This window comes from Serinus canaria, chromosome 11 (genome assembly GCF_022539315.1).
Source record: "Serinus canaria isolate serCan28SL12 chromosome 11, serCan2020, whole genome shotgun sequence".
In the NCBI taxonomy this organism is placed as follows: Eukaryota; Metazoa; Chordata; class Aves; order Passeriformes; family Fringillidae; genus Serinus; species Serinus canaria.
This window is the reverse complement of record NC_066325.1, coordinates 18,176,265-18,184,963: the sequence shown is the minus strand read 5'-3', so window position 1 is coordinate 18,184,963 and position 8,699 is coordinate 18,176,265. Positions and strand designations below refer to the sequence as shown.

General features: G+C 58.1%; 1 protein-coding gene across 1 annotated transcript; it reads left to right on the top strand.

Annotated features, from left to right (window-relative positions):
* Positions 1-379: 379 nt before the first annotated feature.
* FOXF1 (forkhead box F1) lies at positions 380-4,721 on the top strand. Its single transcript, XM_050978894.1, has 2 exons — positions 380-1,746; positions 3,350-4,721. Exons 1-2 carry the CDS (start codon positions 687-689, stop codon positions 3,508-3,510), a joined length of 1,221 nt encoding a protein of 406 aa, XP_050834851.1. The 5' UTR covers positions 380-686; the 3' UTR covers positions 3,511-4,721.
* The last annotated feature ends 3,978 nt before the right edge of the window (positions 4,722-8,699 follow it).

The window sequence follows — 8,699 nt, the reverse complement described above, 5'->3', positions numbered from 1 at the left end:
CCACCAGCGGGGAGCGGCGGCGGAGGGGGCCGGCACGGGGCGGCGGAGGGGCCGCCCGGGAGGGCGGGGGGGAGCGGCTCGGGGCGGGGATCTCCGCTCCGCGCTTACGTCTGTCAAGGAGCGGCAGACGCCGCTGCGAGAGATAAAGTAGAAGGCGAGCAGCGGGGCCGGGGGCAGACTCGACAGCCACCGAGATGGGAAGCAGCTCCCCGCAGCAGCGGCAGCGCCAGCCCAGCTAAAGACTCCGGAGGGAACGGCGGCGGCCCCGGGAGCCCGGCCCGGCGAGGGGCAGCGGGGCAGGCGCGGGCGGCGGCCCCGGCTCCTCTCTCGCAGCAGCCGAGCTCAGCTCGCTTCCACCCGCCCCCCCATCCCGCCTCCCTGCGGCCCCCCCGACCCTCCGCCTCTCGCTCGCCTTCTGCAGCCGCGCTCGGATTTAGGGATAAAGTGGGAGGAGGAGGAGGAGGCAAAGGGGGGGTGGGGGGTGTCGCTTCCATTTGTTTATCCACGGAGGGGTGAAGTCTCCCGGTGGAAAGCGAAGCCGCCGGGGGGCCGGGAGGACGCCGGAGGGAGGGCGGTGGGTGAGTGGCGGCAAGCCCCCAGCAGCGCGGCCTTTTGCGGGGGCGCTGGGGGGGCGGCAGGAGGAGGAGGGCCGGGGCTGGGGCTGGCCGCCGCGGACCTGGCCGTAGATGACTGCAGAAGCGCAGCAGGCTCTGTCCTCTCAGCCCCCTCCTCCTCCGGTGCAGAGCAGCTACGGCCCCATGTCCTCCGTGGCTGAGAAGCAGCCGCAGAGCTCGGCCATGGACGCCGCCTCCGCGGGGACCGGCGGCGCGGCCGGCAGCGCCCCGGGCAGCGGCGGGGCCCCGGGCAGCGGCGGCCCCAAGGCGAAGAAGACGAACGCGGGGATCCGGCGGCCGGAGAAACCGCCTTATTCCTACATCGCCCTCATCGTAATGGCTATCCAGAGCTCTCCCTCCAAACGCCTGACCCTCAGCGAGATCTACCAGTTCTTGCAGAGCCGCTTCCCTTTCTTCCGAGGCTCCTACCAGGGCTGGAAAAACTCGGTGCGCCACAACCTCTCGCTCAACGAGTGCTTCATCAAGCTGCCCAAGGGCTTGGGACGCCCGGGCAAGGGCCACTACTGGACCATCGATCCGGCCAGCGAGTTCATGTTCGAGGAGGGCTCGTTCCGCCGCCGGCCCCGCGGGTTCCGGAGGAAATGCCAGGCGCTGAAGCCCATGTACAGCATGATGAACGGGCTCAGCTTCAACCACCTCCCCGACAGCTACGGCTTCCAGGGCTCGGCCGGCGGGCTCTCCTGCCCCCCCAACAGCCTCTCCCTCGAAGGGGGCTTGGGGATGATGAACGGGCATTTGTCCAGCAACGTGGAGGGGATGGGCCTGGCGGGACACTCCGTGCCTCACCTGCCCGCCAACGGTGGGCACACCTACATGGGCGGCTGCACCGGCTCCTCGGCCGGGGAATACCCGCACCACGACAGCTCCGTGCCCGCATCCCCGTTGCTCCCCGCCGGCGGCGTGATGGAGCCGCACTCGGTTTACTCCAGCTCGGCCTCGGCGTGGGCGCCCAGCGCCTCGGCGGCCCTCAACACCGGCGCGTCCTACATCAAGCAGCAGCCCCTGTCGCCCTGCAACCCCACGGCCAACCCGCTCTCCTCCAGCCTCTCCACGCATTCCCTCGACCAGCCCTACCTGCACCAGAACAGCCACAACACCGCCGACCTCCAAGGTAAGGCGCGGCCACGCGTGAGGCGCACCCGCGGCCACGGGGCTCGGCCGGGGCTGCGGGCCCCGCCTGGATCCCGGCTGTGCCGCTGCCAGCCGGGATCCCGCTTCGTGGGCTGCTTTAATGCTGCTCCCGAGGGATCGATGCCTTGCCCTCGCTCCTCGCCTCCTTTCCCTGGGCCAGCCCGTCGGGGCTCTCCTCGCTGTGGGGCCGGGGCTCCGCTCTTCCCGGCGGCTCCTTCACGTCCAGGGCCGCCCCGGGCCTAAGGCCGGTGCGCTCAGGCAGCGGGGAGCCGCGGGAAGGAGAGGCCGAGAATGCTCCCTTGGGCTCTCCCACCTCCATCAGAACTTGGAGGGAAAAGGGAGGAATTCCCCATCGGGTGGTCGGCCACCCGCGCCATCCCACCCCGTGCCACCCCGGGCCCTTCCCCGCCATCAGCTGTGTTTCTCACACATCTCAGGGCCGTGTTTTCCAGGCCCATCACCTCCCTCCATCCGTCGCCCAAGGCGAAGCCGGTGGTCCGGACCCCCAAATCCTCCGTGCCCCTGAACCCCAGCTCGGTCTCGTCCCTGGGGCTGTCGGGGCTGCATTTGCCCTAAGGCTTGGAGTGGAGATGGTGTTTGGCCGGGAAGAGGCCTCGGAAGGGACGAGGCCAGCGCTGGGTTTCGCTTTGCTGCCCAAATTCCCCTCGGGGTGCGATGGCTGCGGGGCTCTCGTGGCACGGGGGAGCCCCGGAGCCATGGGCGGGTGATGGGGCAGATTTGGGGGTCCCTGCCCATCACCGCGGGCCTTCGGGGGAGCGGGACGTGCCTGACAGGAGCGGCTGCGAAGCGGAGAATAAATGGGTCCAAAAACACAAAGCGAAGCGGGGAAAAAGCATCAGCCGGGTCGGGCCGGAGCTGTAGAACCCGGGTAGAACCGCAGTCTCGGCCGGACCGGGGCAGTGCCCGCCACTGGGCAGTTCCCGGAGCTCAGCGCATCCAGGGCCTCTGGAAAACGGAGCTGGGAATCCGCCCCGAGGAGCGGCCGGGCCCGTGCGCGGCCTTCACCGAAACGCTCTGATTATCACCCAAAGGAGCGGCGGGAGCGCTCCGGGGCAGGGCACCCCCTGCCCAGCGCACCCCCAATTCCCGGGGCCCTTTTCCATCCCGAGGTGGCGGAAGGGGCGGCAGGAACAGCCCCGTTCCCGGCGGCTCCCGGCCCCGGCCTCCTCCCGGTCCCCACCGCCACGAACCGAGCTGCCCCGCTCCGCACGCGGCGCATTTTCCGCACGGGCCGGGTGGGAAAAGCAGCCAGGGCGAAAGAAAATAAATCCAAGTGTTGAAACAAACCTAAAAAAACCCTAACCTAAGACAAATCCCTTCTCCTCGCAGTGCCCTCGGGCCGGGCAGGGAATCGCCGTGCCGGGGCCGCGGGGCTCTCTCTGCCGCACCTGCCCGCACCCGCGGAGCCCCGATGTGCCAGAACAGCCCCAAATCCGCGCTCGGAGCGGGGCGTGCGGCCGGGTTGGGTTGTTGGGATTTTTTTTTTAACCCTATTCCGCATTGCTCACCCTCTCCTCCTGAACATCTTCGCGCTGCTGACCATCTCTCCCCCCGTCCCGCAGGCATCCCGCGGTATCACTCGCAGTCTCCGAGCATGTGCGACAGAAAGGAATTCGTCTTCTCTTTCAACGCCATGGCCTCCTCCTCCATGCATTCGGCGGGCAGCGGCTCCTATTACCACCAACAAGTGACATACCAGGACATCAAGCCGTGCGTTATGTGAGCCGGGCCGGACAAACCGCGCTCCTGGGGCCGGCCAGGCCGGAGCCGGGCGCTGAGCATCCCCCAGGACGCTCTGGGTGTGCCAGGGGGCTGTCCCATGTCCCCTGTCCCATGTCCCAGCCCGGCTTTGGGCAGCAGGAACGGACCGGAGCTCCGGGCAGCGCTGAGCATCCCCCAGGACGCTCTGGGTGCCAGGGGTGTCCCCTGTCCCATGTCCCAGCCTGGCCTCGGGCAGCAGGAACGGACCCGAGCTCCGGCAGCGAGCTGAGCATCGAGCCCGTCTGTGCCTTCTTCTGCTCGGGGAGGGATGGAGGAGAAAGCAAAAGCAGCAGCCCCCGTCCGTCCCGAAAGGCCGGCTGCGAGTTTGGGGTGAGGCTTTGCCAAATGAGGTTTTGATGCTTCTTTAAAAAAAAAAAAAATTGCGAACTCGGTTTGGGAGTTGCCGGTGAGCGATGCCACCGGCTCGGGCTGAGGGGCTGGAAAAAAGACCCCGAACTCAAATCCCCTCGGTGCCGTCTCACTTCGAGCCCGGAAAAATACTTTTACAATTTTTTTTTCCTTCATTTTTTTTCTTTTTTTCTTTTTTTTTTTTTTTTTTTTTGCCGGCCAACACCCAGCAGGCAAAAAAAAAAAAATCTCTCAGAGGGATTTTTTTGAACTATGAATTTTGGTATTTTTGCCTGCATAAAGACTGCAGGATCAGACCCTATGCAGAGAGAACAAGGCACTTTGGAAAGAGACAGCCATGCTCATCCTGTTATTTATTCTACAGTTCTTTTCTTTTTTGTTGTTGTTGCTAATAATCGAGACACGAATAGTCTCAGTTGATCAGTATTAAATCGGGGAATCTCTGTTGGCAATATTTGCCATATAGATTTGGGTTTTTTTAGTTAACCTTTGTAAATTTGCAAGCGACCGTGGTCTCTGTGTAAAGACAATCCTCCATATGTTTTTATAGAAATATATATATAATGAAGGATTATTCCCCTCCCTCCCCTCTCTATTTTTTTTTCCACCCTGACGTTGTACAGTTCGGTGACACCTATTTTAATTCTTTCTGCACTGTATAAAATTGTAATTATGTGGGTTTGTTTTTTTGATTTTTTTCGCCTTTTTTTTGTGTACGTTTTGTCCCTAAAGAAAAAAAAAATCCCGAAATAAAACCTGTATGTTATTTGTACATGGGCTTCACGATTGTATGAGCAGCAAATAAACGAGCATGCGGTGTAATTAAGCTTAATTAATGAGGAGTCCGGCCCTGCAAACCCTCGGGCAGTAATTCCCCCGTCCCGGCACAGACTCAAAATCGACTTTTTAGGGTTTTTTCACCTTGGCGGAGTCCTGGTTGCCAATTTCCCTGCTGGGAAATATTTCAGTTGAGGCTATTGAAATGCAGAAGGAGGAAAAGCGGCGGTGCTTTTTATTTTTAGCTTTTTATTATTAGGATTATTCCTTTTTTTTTTTCCAAGGCTAAAGGCGCTGTTTGACAGCTCTTTGCCTCTCCCTCGAATTCCAGGCGTGAGGCTGCCGGGATGGAGCCCGCGGCTCCTTTTTCCTCCTCCTCCATCCCGGGAATTTTCCGAGCCGGCAGGAAACTTCCCGCGGGCTTTTTCCTGTGTGAAAAAGAAGTAACAATTCGTAAAATTGAAGGAAATTTACCCAAATTAACTCAAATTATTAGGAATTAATAAGCAGGAATAAAAATTAAGCAGATCAACTGCACCATTTCCATTGTGCACGGGGCAGTGATAAATCTGCATTTAAATATTGGTATTTTCCTGCGAAATTTGGGGGGATTTTGGCTAATTCAGGATCTTCCAATATCCAGAATTTTTTGTTTTAATTCGTGGGCCAATCTGTCTCTGTTAATATTCAATATCAACGCCCATAAAAAAGAGATGCAGGCAAATTATTCTGATGATGTGGTTGTGGATTTCTGCCTTTAGAGAGGGAAATTTAATCACTGCACACTAATTAGCCCAGCTCTAAATCAGCTTAATTAAAATCCAAGTTCGCTGTAACAAGGGAGAAATTTATAATATTATTGTAATTAAGGCAAGGCTTTATTAGAGCTGGGGAGGCCTTTTCAAAGTGGGGTTTTTTATTGTTTTTTGGGGTTTTTTGAGGAGCATTGTGGGGTTTTGGGTGGATTTTTTTTTTCTAATTTTGTTAATGTTTTGGGGTTTTTTAAAATCTCTGTTTAGATCTCTTAAAGCCAGCAGCAATCTGCCTGCAGAATTATTGGTTTTCCTCGTTTTTAAGCTTTTCTGGGCTGATCTTTCCCACATCCCTGTCAGAGGTCAGCATGTTGTGTCCATCCTTTTAGGTACAAGGTGAAACCAGAGGGTTTTTTACTCCTGAAGCAAATATCTGTACTAGGTGTGGCTTCAGTAATGGTTCAGGGTTGGGAGCTCAGCTCCTTGACATCCCACTGTCACTCCCAAGGTTTGTTTTCATCCCTTTGAGTCGATTTTGGGTCCTGTTTGGCATTTGGTGCTGCTGGAGGCTGGCAAGGGCAGGCAGCACCTAGTGAGGCTCGGGCCCAGCTCGCAGGGGTTCTGTATCTGCTCCCCACCAAAGCCTGATGTGATTCATTCCTCTCTCCCTCCCGTGGCTTTCCAAACCTGGAAAAACAGAGCAGCTGCATTCCGGGGACGCCACATATTCCTCAAGCCAGTGAGCTCAGTCTAAACAGGAGCTCTCCATCCCAGAGCCCTCCAGCAGCCAGGAGAGACCAAACCCCCCAGATCCTGCAAAAACCCCAGTTCTCCATCTGCAACCCCCCCCCAGCTCCTGCAAAACCCCAGCAAAACCCCCCAGCTCCTGTAAAACCCCCAGCTCCTGCAAACACCCCCCAGCTCTCCATCTGCAAAAGCCCAGTGGGGTTTTTCCCAATATTTTCAGTCCCAGGGGATGGCAAACCCCAAGGCAAACCCCCCCCAGCTCTTCCAAAACTCCCACAGCTCCTGCAAACCCTCAGGTCCTGCAAAACCCCCCCAAGCTCCTGCAACACCCCAAATCTCCATCTGTAAAAGCCCAAGGGGTTTTTCCCAGTGTTTTCAGTCCCAGGGATGGCAAACCCCAAGCTGCTTGTGCTTTTCCAGGGGTGGTTGGGCTCTGAGAGGAGGTGAGGAGGGATAAACTTGCCCAGAAATGCTGTGGGAGCCCTGGGAGAGCAGCAAGGCAGGGCTTGCTCGGAAATGTGGGATTTGCTGCTGGAAAGGCTCAGATCTGGCTGTGCTCAGCTGCTGGGGCTCAGCTCAGCACCAGCGAGCTGCTCCCTGCTCCTCATCCCTCCCATCCCAATCCTTAGGGGAAATATCCCATTTTCTTTGGGGGTTTTGGCATTTCTACTTCAGGAAACAGCTTCCAATTGCTGGTGCCCTGTGCAGGCCCAGGAACTTTCTACAGGGATGGAATTGCCCAGGAATTTTTTTACAGGGATGGAATTGCCCAGGAATTTTCTATAGAGGTAAAATTTTGGAGTATGATGAGAAACACACTCCAAGGTGTCTCCAGGCAGGTTGTCCCCTCTGGATCAGGGCCCATTGGTGTCCCCAGGCCTTGTGCAGGGATTCTGGTGGCAAATTATGGCAAATCCAAAAGGTGCTGGTGCTTCCCTCTGCTCCTCCCAGGATGTTTCCCCCCATCCCTACAGGGCCACCATGGAGCTGGAGCTGTGTCTGCCACTGTCACCTGCTCGTGGGCTCGTGTCCCCAGGGGTGTTTGTGAGCCCCACGTGGGGACAGAGCCGGAGGGAGCACAGGGATAGTGCAGGGATCCCAAGGAAGGCCTGGAACAGGGGATGTGGGGCTGGGGCCCCTGTGGGGACCACACCTTTTTGGGATGGTCTGCAGCATTTTTGGGGTGGGGGATGGTGGTGAGGGGTCTCTCAGGGATCCTGGGTGGCTGGAGGATTCTGGTGGGTTTGGAGGATCCTGGGGTGTATGGAGGGTCCCAGGAACATTGGACAATCCCAAAGGACTGGAGCATCCTGTGGGAGAATTGGAGGGATCCCAGGGGACTGAGGGATCCTGGGGGCTTTTGGACAATCCTGGGTGGGTTTTTGAGGGATCCTTGGGGGTTTGGAAGATCCCAGTAGGTTTGGATGATCCCAGGGATGTTTAATGAAGCCAGGGGTGCTGGATGATCCTGGTGGGATTTGGATGATCACAGTGGGATTTAGATGATCCCGGTGGGTTTGGATGATCCTGGGGTGCCGGATGATCCCAGGGAGATCTGGATGATCTGGGGGGTGGGGGGGGCGGTTTAGATTATTTTGGTGGGATCTGGACAATCCCAGTGGGATTTGGATGATCCCAATGGGATCTGGATGGTCCCTGGGGTGTCGGAAGATCCCAGTGATATTCAAATTATCCTGATGGGATTGGATTATCCCAGTGGATTTGGAAGATCCTGGTGATACCTGGATGATCCCAGTGGGATTTGGAGGATCACGTAATATTCGTATGGTCCTGGTGGGATGGGATTATCCCGATGGGTTTGGATGATCCCAGTGGGTTTGGATGATCCCGGTGGGTTCGGGATGATCCCAGTGGGTTTGGATGATCCCAGTGGGTTTGGAAGATCCCGTTGTGTTTGGATGATCCTGGTAGGTTTGGAAGATCCCGGTTATATCCGGATGATCCCGGTGGGATTGGGATGATCCCCGTTAGGTTTGGATGATCCCGTTGGGTTTGAAAGATCCCGGTGGGATCTGGATGATCTCGGTGATATTCAGAGGATCCCGGTGGGTTCGGGATGATCCCGGTGGGTTTGGATGATTCTGGTGACATCCGGATGATCCCGGTGGGTTCGGGATGATCCCGGTGATATCCGGATGATCCCGGTGGGTTTGGATGATCCCAGCGGGTTTGGATGATCCTGATGGGTTTGGATGATCCCGGTGGGTTTGGATGATCCCGGTGGGTTCGGATAATCCCGGTGGGTTCGGATGATCCTGGTGGGTTCGGATGATCCCGGTGGGTTCGGATGATCCCGGTGAGTTCGGATGATCCCGGTGAGTTCGGGATGATCCCGGTGGGTTCGGGATGATCCCGGTGGGTTCGGGATGATCCCGGCGGGATTGGGTGGGGGGGGCGGTGCCGTTCCCTTGGCGGCAGCGCCACCTGGCGGCGGCGAGCGGGAGCGCCGCCCGCGGCTGCCCCAAGGTTTGGCTCCAAGCCCGCC

Excerpts from the sequence above, each read along its gene's own strand:
- FOXF1 (XM_050978894.1), top strand. The coding sequence starts at position 687 with ATGACTGCAGAAGCGCAGCAGGCTCTGTCCTCTCAGCCCCCTCCTCCT. Across the intron at positions 1,747-3,349 it reads CAACACCGCCGACCTCCAAG|GCATCCCGCGGTATCACTCG; the intron begins GTAAGGCGCGGC and ends CCCGTCCCGCAG.